Raw genomic sequence first — 20,427 nt, forward strand, 5'->3', positions numbered from 1 at the left:
GTAGAAGGTACATTTAATTGTCGAAGAAGTTGAGAAAAGGGAATTTGAATAAGATTGAGTGTATGTTCCCTGAAGAATAAAGCTATTTTTGTAGGCTTTTAGGCCTAGTAAAATATTAAGTAAGTTGGTTATCAAATATTGGGATGATTAATCTATTATCAACTATTAGGCCGATTTTTTTTTCCACCTTGTAGGTGGTTTGGCCCAACTATCTTAAGTGGGTATTATATTTTCAATATTATGATATTGGGCAGTACACAAGCCCCTCAAGCTTGAGAACCAGATTTTAGGGTAATTGTTTTTATTTGAAATTTGTAGCTTTGATCATATTTTTGGTCAAGCTTTTCAAAATGGATCGTATTTTCATCACTAGCTAGAGGTTGAACTTTGCAACTTTTCATTTAGCTCGATGGTCTAATCTTATCTAGTCCGATGATTCAAACTTTCTATTATTAAAGTGTAACAGTAATTATTACAATGAAAAGATACTTCTAAGTTTTGTTTTGGTAAGATGGCTTTTGCTTTGACATTGTTCATTTTTTAATGTATTAACCAAATTACTTTAATCCAATTAGTTGAGATAACAAGATGACTTTGATCTGATTAGTGGTGATAACCAAATTACTTTGATCCGATTATATGCGTTAACCAAATTACTTTGATTTGATTGTCAGATTACTTTGATATGAACATCATATGTTGTTCGTTTCCGAACGTATTAGCCAAATTACTCTTATCCGATTAGTTTAGATAATCAGATGACTTTGATATGATTAATGGTGATAACCAAATTACTTTGATCTGCATCATATGCTGTTAGATTTTGAATGTATTAACTGATTTACTTTGATCCTATTAGTTTAGATAATCAGGTGACTTTGATCTGATTAGTGGTGATAACCGAATTACTTTGATATGATTATATGCGTTAACAAAATTACTTTGATTTGATTGTTAGATTACATTGATCCGAGTAGTTGAGATAATTGAATAACTTTGATTTGATTGTGATAATCAAATAACCCTGATTCAAATAATTGTGATAACCAAATAAATTTGATCTAATTGTGATAGTCAAATAACTTTGATTCAATTAATTGTGATAACCAAATAACTTTAATTTGATTAACTTTGAACAGAGTAACTTTGATCCGATTAATTGTGATAATCGAATACTTTGATTTGGTTGTGATAATCAAATAACTTTGTTTTGATTAATTATGATAACTGAATAACTTTGATTCGATTATGATAATCGATTAATTGTAATTACCGAATAACTTTGATCCAATTAGTTGTGATAACCAAATAACTTTAATTCGGTTTTCTTAATCAAATAACTTTGATTTGATTAGTTGTGATAATAGAATAACTTTGATCTGATTAACTGAATAACTTTGATCTGATTAGTGACTCTTATTTACAAACAATCTCACATAGTTTTGGATTTCTTTCATCTGATGTGATGGTTGTTTATTTTCAAATGACTTTGGACAACTGTGGATGTAATTTCTTAAATATAAAAAATAAAATTTTATTTTAAGAATGTGTTTCATTAAAACTTTGCTTGAAAATACTCTTCTTGGAACAAAAATCGAGATAAGGAATAATAGTACATCATTCCATTAGAATCAACTGTATATCTTTAAGTTGTACTATACATTGTTAAGTGATAAAAAAAACCAATAAATTTTCCTTCACATACCATTTTTGTATGCCTATGATTGTATGTTGAAGAGTGTCCTCATTCTTTTGAAAAAAAAATTCATGCGTGTTTTAAAGGTATTGATAAATGATGGGTTCATCTCACGAAGGGATGAAGTTGAGATGATAGTTTGACTTCTAGTAAGAATCATAAGAGTTATGGTTTGGGAAGGGTTTTCCTCGAACCACACGGTGGACGCCAAATATTTTTACCTTAAATGAACTAGAATCATTCGAAGTGGATAAACAAGTTGTTTAGGCGAGTTGACCTCTTCGTTGAAGGGTTGACGAACTTTGACACCTAAAAAAAACTCTACGACACTCAAGTTAATAAGAGCTCAAAGAGAGATTTAAGTAAGTATATAAAATTGAGTGTATATTTCCTTAAGAGTAAAACTATATTTATAGGCTCTGGACTTAGTAAAATATCCAATAAATTGATTACCAAATATTGAAATAATTATTTTATTATCAAATATTAGATTAATTTCTGTTTTTTCAATTTTATCGTCTTATTACTATATTTTCAATATGTAGTATATTTATGTTTTCTGAAATTATGTTTTACTGAAAACAAAATGAATGAGACTTGTATTCCAAACTCAACGAGGAAAAGTATAATTAGTCATGCTCATTTATCTTTAATGATAACTCTCTATCTTAGAGATTAAAGCAAACACTATTGTGGCAACATTTTAATGGCTTTATGACGACACTGACCAATGATAAAATGAAAGCAACAATTGGAAATGAGTTGAAACAAACACGAGTGGATCAAAATCTGCTGAAGCTTTTTATTTGTGTGTTGTCACCTTTCCAGCTTGTAGACAGAAATTATCCCTAATTGAAACAAAAGAACCCTTTTAGGGTTTCACTATCCCAACCCTAAGGATAGCATTCATTAACATATAATTATGCAAAAACTAAATCACTTATTTATTTATTTAGATTTTGACATTTATAAATTCATTGAAAATTTATTTAATTACTTGTGAAAATAATGTGAGATTTTGACTAATGAATATTTGATAATCAGTAAAAAGTAACATATATTTTACATGTTAAATACTTTATAATTTTGTTTGTTTTAGAGTTTCTTTAAATTTTATTTTTCATGGCATTGATTAAAAGCACCAACACTTACTTAGTATTAAGCTAGGATGGATGATACTTGACTTGATGGGATTATTTTGCATTTTTTTTAGTTCAGATTCTTCAAAATATCACTGCATTTCATATAAGTTTACGAATATTTAGTGATAAATAATTTTTTTTCATTATTTAGATATTATATGTGATTAATTATTTTTTTGTCATAAATATTATTTAAAATAGTAATAAATTAAAAAAATGCCAAAATAATTATATTAAAAATTAAAATGCATATGTTATAGGTAATTATTAAAAAGATTGTAATAACATTATTTTTCTTATGATAAAAGTACAATTAATATAAAATATATAAAAGTTAATAGTTATTTATTATTAGTGAGAAACCTTTACTTATTGAAATATTTGTGTCAATTAAAAATATAAAATTTGTCATTATTATTTTTTATTACTTTTTAATTTGTCACAAACTTTTATTAAAAATAATAAAATATACATGTGACAAATAATTACTAATTAATATAAAATGTTATATATAAAATTATTTTTCTTTTTGATAAAAATATAGTTAATAAAAAATTTATTGAATGTTTATAAGTTAATAATAATTATATAATATTATCAAGTTGGTAAAAATAGACTAATTCTTATATATTTTTTTTTTCTTCTTGATAAACTTAAGGACTATGTATCTTCATCAACAAGGACACACAAATTTTCCTTCCTTAAGTACTGCATCCTGACATGGGAGAAGATAATTTATAGTCTACAAAGTATATGCATGTAATGAAAATGTTTCTTTCCTTAATGCCTCATTTGTCTCTACACCGTTATCTTATAGTTATTTCAATTCATCAATAAAAGGTTGTAACATATATAATCCAATTCAAGTTGATAGTGTAACATGATAATTTTTTCTTTATTTTTTTTAAATAAAAATAATTGTTATAACTTATCTTATTTCTTAAAAAAAATCTTACTTTTGTGATTATTTACTTCAACTTTTGTGATTAGTTACTTTTATATTTTGTAGATAACAAGACCATTAAAATTAAATTTTAAGAGGGTCAATGCCTCAAGTGCATTAATGTTGTTGAAACAAGTACAATTTGTATGCCGATAAAAAAAAAGTATTTGTATAATATGTTGTTTTTTCTCTAAAATTAAATAAATTATTACTAAAATTAGTATTGATTTATTTTTCCTAATTTATTTTTGCTCAATATCTTGTTAGAAAGATAATGCACAACTTTCAAAGAAAAGATAAAAGTTAACGATAACCAGCAAAACATTTGACATCTATTTTTCTCTTCCATAAAAATTCCAACATTGAAGTAACTGGGTGTATGCCAAAAGTTACAAGTTAAAACTTAGAAAAACACATAAAGATAGTTTTTTACAAATTAAAACTTGAAAAAAATATATAAAGATGATTTAAATGTAATGTGGAAACATATAAAAGTTAATATAACTATATTAATTTAAGAGATTACACTTTTATTTGAATATATTTAAGTTATATTTCTTTTCTCGTTAAAGTTTTAAAAAGTATAGATATTTGAATTATGAATAAAAAATTTAAGTTGGAAATTTTTATAGAGTTATCCGGAGTTGTTTTATGGTTTGTTTTATATGTTGACATTTTTAGTGTCATATTACCATTAATATATTTTATATTTTTTTTTATTTGGTCTAATCATATTTATAACTCTTTTATTTTAGTATTATGAAATATTTTAAGTGTTAATTACTTTGTCTTAACATTGGATAACAAGACAATTTGAAAGATGTAGGTGAAGTTTATGAAGAAGAAATTTCAAAAGCACTTGTACCATTGGTTAAACATTTGTAGTAGGAACAAAATCAAATCACTCACAAGTATAAGAAGTGTATCAATAACAAAAGAAAATATAAAGAGACAAATTCATTTAAAGTCAAGTGGAGAATGTGAAAAAAAAAAAAAAACACAAATGATTTAGAGTTAGAAGTGCATAATTTGACTAATATTTTCCAAAATGAAGTAGAGACTAACATTCGACTTCAGAATGAATTACAATCTTAACGTCAATTAATTAAAGATCAAATGAAAACTCAAAATAATCCAATGAAACAAAAAATTATTGAAAAAGAGATGAAATGTGAAATGACTACTTTATTCTATGTTTATTATTTAAATATTTAAATGTCTCATTAAATATGTTAAGTGGTATTATTACATGTTTAGTTTAGATTTATTGTTGAATATTTTTATTATTTCCATTTTAAATCTAGATATTTTATATTTATATTTTATGTTTATTTATTTTAATTAATATTTATTTTGAAATTCTAAATATGATTTGCATATTAATTATGATATGATAGTTATTTGTAACAACTACCAACTATCATAATTTCTAATAATTAAAAAAATATTAATAATCAATTATCACATAAAGTCTAACAGTAATTATTATTATAAATTAATAATAATAATAATAATAATAAATAATCTAATTTTTTATATATTTATAATAACTCATTATTATCACTATTACATTAAATATATTAGAAACAATTAATCTATCACATAATATTTTATTATTATCATTGTTATAAAAAGTTACTAGTAATAGTTATTTTTTTTCAATATAATTTATTTTTAAAAATATTTAAAATTATTGTAATTAGTATTGATGACAATTTAATTTAATTATTGTTACAAAATATTAACAAGGTATTAACAGTTACATATTTATAATTTTAATAGACTAAAACTAATTTTTGTAGTGTCACATTTTAATATATTAAAAAATAATATATTTTAAAAATTAAAATTAATATGACTTGAAAATACAGGGAGACACGACAAAAAAAAATCCAAATTGGTATTTCTCATTGTACTCTGTCTTGTCGTGAAGCAATGCAAACTTGTCACTTGTCATTACTATCATGTAACCAAGGCAAGTCCTTTTCTCAAATTATATCAGCCACATGCTCTTGCCATTGTTATCAGCTTAAAAAACGTACCAATTTTTTTTTTTTTCTGTTTTTCAAGTTAATTTATAATTACTAGGCATATTTCTCCAATCTCCATCACATTCTTAATAATCTAGCAACAATATCAGAAAAATATGTAACATATTTAATTAGAAGAAAAAGTTTCACAAGTTAAAATTAACTTATATATAAATTAATTTTAAAAAAATTTCATATAATTTTAAAAATTCTATTTTTAATTTATATATAGATTGATTTTAAATTATAAACAAATTGATTTATCTTTTCTTCGAAAAGAGACTATGAGAAACTCGGTAAATCCTCAATTTAATATCGCAAGTTTTTTTTTGCAGCAAACACTATAAAATTTAATCTAGTTTCTCAAAAAACAAATTCACTATAATTTACACTGAAATGGTTTTGAACATTATACTAATTTCCTCCATTAATGAGTGTATCTCTAATTTAAGATATAAGTGCATTTATAAGTTCCAACCCTTTTTGCCCAAACGTAGTTTGAATTATCATATTTAATTTTTTTATTATAAGTTATATAAAGTTCGAATATGTTTGGGTGAAACAAAGATGTGAAAATGATATACAGAAATAGATAATTCAAAAAAATTGCATACTTTAAGAGGTTAACGCTAATTGTTTTTAAGAAAATTGAAAATGTTAAAGATTCTAATGAAAAAACAAAATAATTTTAGATATTATACTATAAGAAAATCATTAAATATCAACTAATTTAAAGATAAATAATAATTAGTTATTATATTAACTAATTATATACTATTTTACAAACTAAAAAAATATTAGTATTTAAAGTAATTTCTATTATTAATAAAAAAATATAAAATAGTTTCTAAATTAATATATAATATTAATTATTAAAGTTTTAACTACTGGTTATTTTAAATCCTAAAATAGCCACTAATTTATATAATTAGATGAAACTGAATGTTATTTACGTAACTAACTTAAGAAAACAAAATTTTTAAAACTAAGTTTGTGAAAATTTGATTTGATTCGTTTGATCTAACTTTGAACCTATCACCTGATCACAAAGTATCACACAATATTTGTGTTAAACAACAAAATTTTTTAAAACACAATTCAATCATCCATTCTTGTGTTTTTCCTTTTTTTCCACACCATTGATAAGTTCCAAAGTAGCCTCAACCTTGCAATTCAGATAGAGTTGAATTGTTACCCTACTTGGGATCTTCTTCTACTTTCTTCTCTTTCTTTGGCTATTTGTTCCTTTTTTTTTTCATACATCCTTATCCTTTTCATGAACTCTTCTACATTTGGTATCTACTTTGGTGAAGAGCTTGGTGAGCATGCCCTAGATATTGTTAAGAAAGAAACAAAATAAAGAAAAAAGTTGATGACTTTTGGTCGAAGTATCCAAGAGAAATGTAAAGTAAACCCCACAAAAGTTGATGACTTTTGGTCGAGTTAGTATCAAATTATAAACTAGTTGTTTCGAGAATTCAATTAATTGATTTAAGCGCAGAACTCGACAAAGCAGATTATATAACAGATATCAAAGTGGGAGAGAGATAATGCACATCAGATTTATACTAGTTCCCTGTTAACCAAGAGCTATATCCAATCCTTAGCACACCACTGAGAATTCATTAAAGACAATCAAACAAGATTATAAGAACAATCAAGAGTGTTGATCTTGAATCCTACAAGAACACATAACACTATTAACCACACACATAATTCAGAAACCCTATCTGAATCTATTTACAACACAATACAATGAAAAAGAATAAAGTTCAAATACTCATGGGTTTATTACAAATGAAAAACAACAAAATTCAAAAGCCAAAAACCTTCTTCACATCACAACAACGATTCAAAGTTCAAGTACAATCTCCAAGAATGATTTTAAAAAAGTTTGTTTCTCTCTCAAAAAGTGTTGTGTTAAATTATCAGAAAACATCTTTATATAAGCTAAGAAAGATTGTTAAAACAGTTTGATTATTTAATGAATAAGTTGTATCAATTAAAAACAATTTGATTAACAACATAATTCTATTAAAAACATTTAATTGATTTATGAAAATAACATACTATTTTATTTAGAAGAAATCACCAAATTAAAGAACTGGTTGATTTCACTTAACACAAAAGACAAAAAAACAAAACAAATCATTTTTAAATCCTTTAAAAACTTTAAAAGTGTTTTCAACAGGTTGATATGATAAATCAATATATTAAAAATACTTACTATAGTAAATACACTTGAATAGAAGTGATTTCAACTGATTAATACACGAATCGACTAATTAAAATAAACACAGATTTGGAAAACAAAACACTTAAAGGAGATTTCAAATTAGGTGTACTTGTATTATAATGAGATGCGAATTTACTTAACAAAATCTATCTAACTAAACACACACAAATTTGGAATCATCAAAGCTTCTTTGTTCAAAACGTTAGACACTGGATGTAGAAGTCCTTGCTCTTGATTGATTCTTATACGTTTAAGACTTCAATTGTTTTTTAATTGTTTCTTCTTTCAGTTTCAATGTTATTAAAGGATATGAATACCAAAGTTATAGAAGGATCCTAATATTAATTGTGTCTTTTCTAATTATTAGTTGTTTCTCTTTATAGAGGTGAATAAATTTTATTTTGTTGTGTCTGTTATGATTCTAGTATTTATTTGATTGATTATTTCTCTCTTTAGTTAGACCTAGAACGAGTGTACTGCTTGTATATATTCATACTATTTGTTTTGATCTCAACAGAATAATATTAGAGATATTCATTCTCATATCATTTGTCTTTCTTTTACTCTTTTGTTATTTTATATTATGGTATCAGAGCCATTTAAAGTCTATCCTAGCGAGTGTTTGTTGGGCCTATCGTGCCACCCGCTATCGGGTTGTTATCGGACAACCCATTGTCCCACGCACGAGCTGTCACTCTCGACGTGAGGGGGTGTGTTGGATATCCCACATCGACTAGAGATGATATTTCATTGTATATAAATGGGTGCAAACCTCACCCTATGAACCGATTTTATGAGGTTGAGTTAGGCTTAAAGTTCACTTCGTACTAAATGTAAACGTTGATTCATTAATGCTATAATCTTTAGGAATCATTCATCCTCGTGCACTTGTTCATCATCTTCTCCTCCATGTCACACATTGAATACGAGAACTTTTAGATTCAATTGTATTATGCATTTTTTTTACCACATAAATAATTTAAATTGTTTCCTTTATGATTTTTTATGTGAACATTTACCCTTTAATGCATGTGACTGATTCTTCAATCATATCTTCTGCACATTACTTCACCGTAAATACTTTGGATGTTGAATATATAAATAATTGCTTTGTCATTAATTGTTTCTAACTTTGTTTGTTAATTTGAATGTTGGATTTGCTTTGAATCTCGTCCTCCACTCGAGCTCTGTTGCATTTGGCACCGATAATGAAAAGTTTGGCTTGCGCCTTTAATGCTCTTTTTCAATTGAATTCTTCTTAAATGTATTTATTTAAAATTCTCTTTATCTTCGTTATTTGCAACAACCTTGGTTGTTTTCAATGACTTCCCATGAATTTCGCTATGCAATTAACTTCATTATGCTTATTGGACGCTAAAAAAGAAAACTTGTGTATGTTCTTCTCTTCGTCTTGATGGTTCCTAAAATTGCATTTGAATTTTTTTATGATTGTGGATTGCTATTAATATTTTGAATGTATTAGAACAAACATATCATTCTACAATAATCTCTTAATATCTTAAAACATGATATGAATTGTTGATTACCAACTATATCGGTATATAATGATTCCATAATTTGATGAAATTATATATATATACGATTGAAAATAAAGATGATATTTGCATAAGTAGTGGGGAGTGGGTGTGAAAAATAATAGCCAGAAAAAGAAAGAATTAACGTGGGACCTCTATGAGAATAAATTTCACAAGACAGAATACTAACTTTGTTGGGACCCTAATCAACTTTGACCGGGGAAAAGGAATTGCAGCTTTCTGAATTTGGGACCATTTCATTGCTAATTTTTGAAAATTCAATCAAATTTAGGTGTGGAAACTTGATTCCTTCTGCTTTAACTAATTCCCCTTTTGTCAAGAAATCAGAATTTTGGCTCTCCTTCACTTCAAAGTCAATGATGGTTCAAAAACTTTTGGAACCATTCAAGGATATGGCAAATCTAAACTCTTCAAAAGGAAATTTTAAATAATCAAGTTTAGTTTTAAAGAGAAAGAAGAACAATCTTACCAATTAAAAGATTCCCTTTAAAGCGTGGCATTTCATTATAATGCCTCAATGAACCAAAATAGTTACCCATTGTTTTAAATCATTGAAAATATCATTGCTTGCTTTAAATAATGCGGTTTTAAGCTTCCAACGTGTATCCCAAAGTAGCTTTTACTCTAAACTCAATAAAGACTAAACTCTTTTCTTTTAATGCAACTTACATTCTTTTAACTTTTTAAAAAATGTTATTTTGAGAATTATATAGTTAAACACATGTTTATAACTTTTTTTTAAAAATTTCCATGTTCTCATAGTAAAAGATAGTTCTCTTTTTATTTTTAGTTGTTGTAATTTGGAACAATTTAGTATTGGATTGAAATATAAGAACTCTAACTTTTTCTGTCTAAAAAACTTTCTTCCAATAAAATATTTTCAACACATTACAATAATATTCAACGTATTTAATTTATCAAAGTTCCGGATGTCTCTCCTAATTGAGGGAACTTCTACATAAAAAATAAAATTATTAAAAAATTTAATTATTTTTATAAGTTAAAATTAATTTATGTATGAGTTAATTTGCAGAAATTATATATAGTAATTTCTTTAAATTTTTTGTTTTTAACTTGTACTTAAACTAATTTTAATTTATAAACATTTTTCATATTTTCACCTTTTATATATAAATTAACACTTACTTATATTAGAGGTGTGTGTAGTGTTTCTTCCTGGTAAATTTTATTTAGGGTCCTGGTTGAAGGGGTAACCTAATCTGTGACTAAAGAAGAATATTTATTTTGCACAAAGTTAAAGACAACAAAAAGGATAAGTAGATATAGAAATAGTTATATATAGTATTGCATATATTGTTGCCTATTTTTTTATGTTATTATAATGATAAAATTGATGATTAAATGTATTCATTGTGACTGAACCAACGTGAACAAGAAAAACCATAATTTTCCATTTAAAGTTGTCACAAAGTTATATGTGGTATTTAAGTTAGCCCATGTTAGTCTCTGACCCAGTAAGATATCTGTAGCCCAAAATAGAATTGGTGCTCACACAGTGGGGTGTTGCATTCTCCACTCCCATGTTTTTAAAGCTACAACCCCATGAGGGTGAGAAACAAAATAAAACTGTCAGTGAAAAAATATATTTTGTGGATTCCACATTTTGTTATGTATTTCTAAATCCACATTTTTTAACAATTAATTGATTCAATTAATTAATTAAACTAGTTATAAAAATCAAGTCAAAATATCATTTAATCTAATTTTAATTAACATATGAAGATTCAATCCATTTCTAATTTGATTCTAAAAGTAGAAATGTAAATTACAATAATAAAATACAAAATCGAAACTAGAGAAGAGAAGAACAAAATCAAAGCGTTAAACGACCGGTGTAAAACTTAACTCGGCTTGCTTAATATTGATTTCGTGAATTGATTCTCAAAAATTAGTTTTCCATAGATGAAGAACACGAAATAAAATTGATAGAAGAGGAAGAACAAAACAAAATTTGAGAAAAAAAAGGGAGGAAAGGAGATGAAAACACAATTTTTGAAACTAAAAATTAAGCAAATGATTTTTGTCTATATGGTTAGAACACATTTAGACTATGTATAAACTCTAAAATTTGAAACAAACATGGATATAAATGTAAGCTCTATTAGTTTCATAAGTTCAATTATAAAAGTCAAAAACTATAAAATAAAGAGAATTGAATCCACACAATTTTTCTACATAAATTTAGTAAATATGTCTCAACTTCTTAAAATAATATAAAATAGTAGAAAATTTCAAATCTAAAAAACCATATGTTCATGTTAAAGTCCTAGAAATGTAGAATTCAATGCAACTCCAATCAGCCAAAACAAATATATACAAAAAATGTTACCGCTAAAATAGTGAGTAAAGATATAAAAGATTTTGAAGAGTGTCCAATCCTTTTCTCACTCGGTTTTGTACCGGTATAATTCTACACAATAGATAAAAAAACGCTAAGTGTAATGTTGATTTATTAAAATTATATGTTTTGTAATTATTTTTTTATAAAAAAATTAATTATACTTATTTATAAAAAAAATAATTATATTTATTTATTGAGGTTCTACAATAAATTTTTGAAATTTAATAAAAGTTAAACACTACAAGAAAACAAGCAATTAGCTTCCAAATTTTTGCATGGGCCATTTACGGACGCTACTATCCTCGGCCAAAATGGCGAAAAACCCACACAACAATGACATTCGACGCAAAACAGACGCACTTATGGATTTAATTTTTTTTTTAAAAAGTCCAGTGTGCATCGGTCGCAGCTCACGCATATGCGTCGGCCGCGACCCACGCATATGCGTCGGCTTGTGTCGGCCACGGCCCACGCATATGCGTCGGCCACAACCCACGCATGTTTATATTTTAGGATTTTAAAATTATTTATTTAAATTTATTTAGTGTATAACAAATATTTTAATATTTAATTCTTTATTGTATTTATTTTAAAATTATTTATTTAATATTATAATAAATTATTTAATTTATTAATTTTTAATATAAATTAGTTAAATTAAATTTATTAAATTAATTAAGTGTTTGATTTAAAATTAATTGAGTAAAAGAAAAGATGTATTTAAATTATTTAAATGTTATATAAAATATTTTATTATTTTAAAGATTATTTATTTTAAATTTATTTTATTTATATATTGTCATATATAAATTAAAAAATATAGATTATTATTTGTTATATATTTTAAAATAACTTTTTGTTGTATAAATGAAATGAATTATTTTTGTTGTATAAATTGAATTTTAATTGTTTTGTATAAATTAAAGATTTTTTTTTATAAATTATATACAGTTTGTTATACATTAAATTTATTTATTTGTTGTATAAATTTAAAATAAAATGAATTGAATTTTTGAAAGTTTTAATAATAAGTATATTTAAGCTACATATTTAAGAAAATTTTCACGAGTCCCACATTAATAATAAGTATAATAAAAATCATAATATGACAAAAGAACTTGTTCGTTATAGTGGTTAAAGCTTCTTTGTCACTGTTGCATTACATATGAAAATTTATTTTTTTATCTCTTTGTGCGTCTTGGCCATACATAAGTCGACGCATATGCATCCGACGCAATTAGACAAAGGAAAAAAATATTTCACTCAATTTCTTTTATACACATAGGTGAAATCATCATCATTGATGGAAATTTGTTTTATATCCTATTCGTGTTCGAACACGGTTACATATGCTCAAGGATTTTAAAAAACTATGATAGGATTTTCTCCCATTGTTGGAAGAACTTCCACAAGAAGAATGCTATAGAAGAGTAAGATGAATGGGCTAAAACTTCCATCTAGGTCACCCTTAGTAGAAAAAGGTAGATGTTTAACATAAAATATATTTTAGAGTTTTACCAACTTATAATACTAGTTATAAACATCATAAATTCCATTAAAATCAATTTTGCTTAAATTTTCAATATCATTCAACTCATATATATCACCTAAACTGATACAACGATATACAAATCCCTGCAACATATGTGGTGTTCTCATTGTTGCATCAGGTGTGGTGTGCTCTCTTCTGCATCTTCTAACAACGTATGAGGAAGAACACGGGGAAGATTCATTACATTTTCAGCACTAACATAAACTACTCGAAAAATATCATACTTCATCTGAATGGAGAATCGTTCAAGATAAGGCATCATCCAGTTTCTATGATCTGGGTGGAGAATCCACGAGTAACAAAATTGTAGGGACTGCCACACATGAATGCATACCACACTTGGTAAGCATTGGCCTTTCATACAAAGGCCAGAAGTTATGCCATCTATTTTGGAAAAACGAGACCTAAAAATTGCTAGTGCTGCATAGGAAAGATCATTAAGATCCCTAGTAACTGTCACTACCGAGTGCATGGAGATTATGTCACCAGTGCTCAACTTCACAGTTAAAGAACCATTTCTTGATTCTCCAGCATATGCTTCAAGGAAATTATGTTCAACTAACACTGCCATTCCTGTTACATTAATGGCTAGCATTGATTGCTGTAAAGGGTATTGAAAAACACACACAAATTGAGAACATTTTATTAGAGATCTCATATTATATTAACTAATAATATGGACAAAATAATGTAATATATTTGAGAGAGAACTTTTGCACCATGTACAATCTTTTAATATTGAAAAACGTTCAAATCTAAATTATAAAACATATATCCAGCTAATCAGATAACAAATGAATACTTATATGTTGTTGGTCTAACTCAAATGTTAATACATTACTACAAGAAAATCGTGAAATAGAAACCAATTTTTAGAGACCAAAATAATTAGTTGCAAAAGTAACTAAATTAGAGACCATTTTAAAAATTAAAAAAAAATTGGTTTCTAAATTAGTTTCTATTATTGTTAAATAGTTTCTAAATTGGTATCTAATTAGCAACCAATGTTTTAGAGACCAAATTTAGAAACTAAATAATTTGTAGTTAAAACCTTGGTTGTTAATTAAATACCAATTTAAAAACTATTTAACAATAATAGAAACTAATTTATAAACTAATTTCTTTTTAGTTTCTAAAATGGTTTCTAATTTAGTTACTATTGCAACTAATTATTTTGATCTCTAAAAATTGATATCTATTTCATGATTTTCTTGTAGTGCATCTTCATTTTTGTGTGAAATAATTAACCTCACATGAATTTTGGATGGTGGAATTCAATGCTTATTGCAAAGATGAAACATGAAGCTAAGTTATAAGTTTTAGATGTCATTACAAAGAAAGTAGAAAACCAATCTATAACATTAATTTTCCATCATGCCTCTTATTTTCACCATACTAATCAACTTATCCATATATAAACTATTTTATAACGGCTCCTTATGTGATTTTTTTTTTAATTTAGGTATAAGGTAATTTGAAGTTATGAAAAAGTTTATTTTATTTTTTTTCCCTCCCAGTACTTATAGAGAGATTTTTTAAACAAGATGAAGACATGTGAGCTAATATCTACACTTATTGTCCCAAAGATAATATTAATTTAGTTATTAGAAAATATAGATTTAAATGGATGAAGTAAATAGGCCATTTATGGCGCGCGGGAAGAGAATATGGTTTATGTGTTGTCTTAAACTGCTATAACTCTGATTTAAATTTCTGTTGCATTCTTGTTTGTACGGTGCTGCTGTTGATATGTTTTAACTGAGTTTTTTGGCTAGTTTTTCTACTGTTATGATTGTGTAGAGAACTGGTTTATGTGTCACGGTATAGCTGAATAGATGATTACCTTTTCAGTTTAGGCTTTGACAAAAGTCTTTCAGAATCTACATTTTGTGTCAAATCCAAAGGTGTTGAAACTCTTGTTATTTAACTATATGTTGATGACCTTTTGATTATAGAGAGCAATGCAAAGCTTATTGGTGATTTCAAATTAAATATGATGCAAGCTTTCAAAATGACTAACCTTGGTATGATGAATTTTTTTCCTCAGAATGGAGATTAAGCAAGGTGAGGATGAATTTTTTTATTTTTCAAAAATAAATATGCAAGGGAGATTTAAAAAAAAAAGATTGAAAGATTGCAAGCAGGTCAATACTCCCATGAATCAAAAAGAAAAATTAAGCAAGGATGATGGAGCTGATGCAGTAAATGAAACACACTACATAAGTCTTATTGGTTGTTTGATGTATCTTACAACAAGGCCAGATATATTGTATGTTGTAAGTGTTCTATCTAGATTCATACATTGTCCCAGTGAAGAACATATGAAGGAAGCAAAGAGGGTTGTTAAGCATAAAAGGAACTATAAACTATGAGATTAAGTTTTAGAAAAGTCAGAATTTACTGCTTATTGGGTAATTTGACAGTGATTGGGGTGGTTTTTTGGATGATAGGAAAAGTACTTCAGGGTACTATTTTAGTCTTGGCTCAGGAATTTTTCATGGTGCTGAAAGAAACAAGAAATTGTTGCGCAATCTACAACAAAAGTTGAATTTATTACTGCTACAACTACTGTTAACCAAGTCTTGTGGTTGAAGAAAATTCTAATGGATCTTAACATGAAGCAGAAGGGAAATACGAAAGTTTTTGTTGACAATCTAGCTACAATAGTTATTTCTTATATCCCTGTCTTTCATGGGAAAACCAAACATGTTAACATTAAGTTGTTTTTCTTAAGGGAGATACAAAAAGATGAAGTTGTTGTTCTTGTTTATTGCAAAACTGAAAATTAGGTTGTAAATTTGTTTACCAAGCCACTTCCAGCCAACTAGTTTAAGTTCTGAAGACAAAAGATTGGAGTTTGCAGTTCAAAAATCAAGGAGGAGTGTTGGATATTTTGTTTTTTGCACGCAACTCTTTAATTGTTTTTTTTTTGTTTCAATTGTTGAATAAGTCTTTCTAAGTAACTGTTCTTAAACTTTATGCAAAAACATTTCAGTCAGTTACCGTAAGCATTATAAATGTATTGTTAGCAAAGATAATGAACATCTTGTTTTTTTTTTTATTTCACTTAATATATTATCCTCTCTTAGTATTTTATTCCTTTATTTTGTTGTCTACCTTTTATTCTACAATAACAACAACATTACTTGAAAGATTGAAGGGAAATGCTTCTACATCTATAAATAAGAGGCCGACCACCCCTTTAAGACACTTTTGAGTTGAATGAGAATTGAATTGAATTGAATTGATTCAGAATTAATGAGAGTGTTTTTCTCCTAGGTTCTCATAAGGTTTAGGGTTTAAATTTTTTTTTATAAAAAATTAAATAAGAATGCGACTATTTACCATAGCCGCATTTATAAATCGCATTTACGAATGCGACTAAATAACCGCACTTGTAAATCTTCGATTTAAGAATGCGTGCTGATCAAGTGCGACTATATAACCGCCCTTGTAAATGTAAAATAGCCGCACTCATTTGGTCTGTTTGCACTAGTGAATAATTCTTTATTTTATAAAAACATATACACTTAATGTGGTTCACATATATAATTACTTTTTGTTGAGCACCATGATTCTCTAGTTTCTATATAGATTACTGTAGAACAAAACTTACATAATGTAATGCCTCATAATTGGTGTTTTTCTCTAATTAAATTTGGAGTTTTATTTCAATAACATACATTTTATTAAATGCATTACATATGGTATGTTGAAAGTGAAAAAAATTCTACACATGATTGAATAATATTAACACCACTTATTTTGTCTCTGTCCTATTTAAAGTCTATTTCAGTACTCCAAAAAAAGTAAAGAAACCAATAGCTAGGGATCAAACTTACAAGATTTTCTGTCAACTTGTCTTTTTCATCACTCGGTCGTTTATGCCATGCTCCATACCATATGATCTGATTACAGGACATGACTTTTGAACACAGTGCACAAAAAGAAAAGGAACAGTGAAGAAAGAAAAGAACACGTAGCAACGTATGTACCGTGTAACAATAATTTATGGTGATACATTCATTAAAGAAAGAAGAGTGTTCTTGCATTATTGCACATGAAATGAATAATCCTAATCTGAAATTTTCTACTGGGTTAGTCGTATTGGTTCCAGGAAAAACTTTTAACCAAATAATATCAGGATATGTACCAACTTCGCAGAAGAAAAGAAAAAAAAAATGAATTTCACAGGTTAATCAGCACAATTTCGAGTTTATAGAATTCAGAAAAGAAAAGAAAGAACAAAGTAGAGAGAATTGAGAAAGTATAAAATAAGAGAAAGAAAAGAAGAAGTTACCATATTTCCATGTATGCTCCTAAATATAGAGCTTTGTACACAACCAAGATTCTGAGTGAGTAAGGAAAAGTGTTGGAGTCCATGAACAAGATGCTCAACAATTACCACAGTTGGCTTGAAAACAAAGAAACTTATGTCCAAATCCTTGTTGTTAAAATCCACAGAGCATGTCTTCATCCTTTTCTGCACTACAAACACTGTCTGTGTTTCGTTGGAAAGAAAGCTACAAATACTTTTTTTGTCTGAAATTTGTCAAACATAAGTCGTGAAGAACAACATAGACTTAGAAAATAACAAAGGTTGCTTCCGAGAATTGTTCAAATTTTGAATTTTGAGGAGCTTGTTCCCTTGGCAATTTCCTTTTGCTTTGCCAGAAAACGACCTAATATATTTAAATAAAGGTGAGTTGGAACTTGGAATTTTACGTTCACAAATGTTTGACTCATTCATATGCTTACATTATTGTACCAAAACACAGGTTTTATTTAAGATGTTTTTAACATTCTTGCCATTCTTTATTGTTTTTCATTAGCGGTTAACTTTAATTTAAGGGTGCTCATGTAAAGAATAGAATCTGTTAAAGTTCCATTGTGTATTTAATTAAATTAAATATTCAAGAAAAAAATTGTTATCTGTATAATAATCTTATTCAAATTAAATAGAATTATCTCTTCTAATTTTATAGTGCAATTTTAGATTTATTGATATTTGATATATAACTTTTCTTGAAAATTGTAATTATTATTTTTTAAAACATATACTATCCAAGTCTATTTAGGTTATCTACTAAACAAAGCAAGTAAAAAATAGTAATTCATTTAGATATTCTACTCATTTTATACATTATTATTTTGTCATTCAAGTTAACCAACTTAATTAAAATGTGAGTGGTGAAATCAAGATTGATGGAATAATCATTATAAGAAAATCATAAAATAGAAACTAATTTTAAAAAAAAAATTAATTACTATAATAATTAAATTAGAGACTATTTTAGAAACTAAAAAAATGATTTCTAAATTAGTTTCTATTATTATATCTAATTAACTACTAAAGTTTTTGTTACCGATTTAGAAACTTTGCTTATAAGATTTTTCGTTTCTAAAATTAGTTTTTATTTTATAATTTTTTTTTAGTAAATGTTGGATCTAGCATGACTGCAACTGTTAAAAAAAAAAAGTATATTCTCAAACAATTTTTAATATTTCATAAAAAAATTACATACATTTAGCATTTAAAAAATAATTGAACATTTGATGAATTTAGTAATTAAGAAAAGAACGTAAATTATTGAAAGGGAAAGCGAAGCAGAAGAAAGTCCATGGAAAAGAAGAATCCGAAGACCATAAACAGCTTTCAAAGGAATGTAAAGTTGTAACACGTTGAGGACTTGTGAGCATGGTAGACCCGCACCAGGTTCTCACGTGTTAACGTCATGCATATGTTCACACGCTTGCCATCCAAATTCAGTCAACACGCATGCACATGTTCAAACATTTGTCCTTATCTCATGTTTCAAAGACCAAAAATTCAATCAAACCTATTTTATGAAAAAAATAATTATGGGGTTTAATAATTAAAAGCATTAAATGAAATCAAAGTTGTAACCCCTTCTTTTACATTGAGAGTAAAAGTGGAACTTGAGTTATGTTACGTTCATAACTGATGATGAAAAATTTAGAAGTTTGAGATTATCTTTATCAATAAGATATGATTGGAGAAAGATATAATTTTATAGAGAAACTCATTTGTTTTTTATTAGTTTCAATATAAAAATAAGAATAAAAAAAATTGAAAAAAAACAATGAGTCAAACTTGATAAATGCGTGGAGATTTATTAAATTTGAGAAAACTTCTCTCAATATAAGAACCAACTTAAGAGAAGAGAAATTTTGAAACTTTCAAATATGAAGTCATATAAAGGTTTTCATTTAATATTGAGAAGTGAGTTAAAAATGGAGAAGACTCCCTTTTATGAGGAACTCACTCTATAAGTGGGATGGACAAGAAAATTGAATTAACTTTGCTAATCCGTCCAAAATTAACTCCATTAACATGATTAACACTTGATAATTCTTTGAAATTAGAGAGTGCACATGGATAGTTCCTTGAATTTAGAGAAATATAATGATTATATTTGAAAAAGTAATTATGGCATGAAGAGAAATCACATGAGTAACACGAGACACCATTGGATATAAGAAGACTCTTGAAAGTTTGAAAGGTCAAGTAGAAGAGTCAAATTACTCTATGTACGCACTTCTAACTCTTTAGAATTCGTTCAAGGTTCCCTACCTAAAGTTCCAAACATCAAGTTGTAGTTTTTCTCAAGTTCCTCTAAAACCTAAGAAAATAGTCATATAGAATATCTAATTTCACCTTCTAAATTGGACTCTTCCTCTAGTTAATCTTCCTTATAATATAACTTTTATCTTAACTTTTACCTTTTCTTCTTTGTCACACTTCTTATTTTTATTTCTTTTTATCTCCTTTTGTCTTTCTTCAACAACTTATTATCTTATCAAGTTAGACATTTTGTTTTAATCCAGTTTTTCTTTAAGTGTTATGTTAGATTTATTTTATTGTAATTTTATCCATTAAATTTAATTT

The 20,427-nt window shown here is 26.6% G+C and overlaps 1 protein-coding gene across 1 annotated transcript; it reads right to left on the reverse strand.

Annotated features, from left to right (window-relative positions):
- Positions 1-13,487: 13,487 nt before the first annotated feature.
- LOC137811595 (uncharacterized) lies at positions 13,488-18,104 on the reverse strand. The gene is made up of 3 exons (XM_068613390.1): positions 17,818-18,104; positions 17,360-17,425; positions 13,488-14,118 (listed from the first exon to the last, which is right to left on the reverse strand). Exons 1-3 carry the CDS (start codon positions 17,992-17,994, stop codon positions 13,621-13,623), a joined length of 741 nt encoding a protein of 246 aa, XP_068469491.1. The 5' UTR covers positions 17,995-18,104; the 3' UTR covers positions 13,488-13,620.
- Between the last annotated feature and the right edge of the window lie 2,323 nt (positions 18,105-20,427).

Source organism: Phaseolus vulgaris, chromosome 2, assembly GCF_000499845.2.
Source record: "Phaseolus vulgaris cultivar G19833 chromosome 2, P. vulgaris v2.0, whole genome shotgun sequence".
Classification (NCBI taxonomy): Eukaryota; Viridiplantae; Streptophyta; class Magnoliopsida; order Fabales; family Fabaceae; genus Phaseolus; species Phaseolus vulgaris.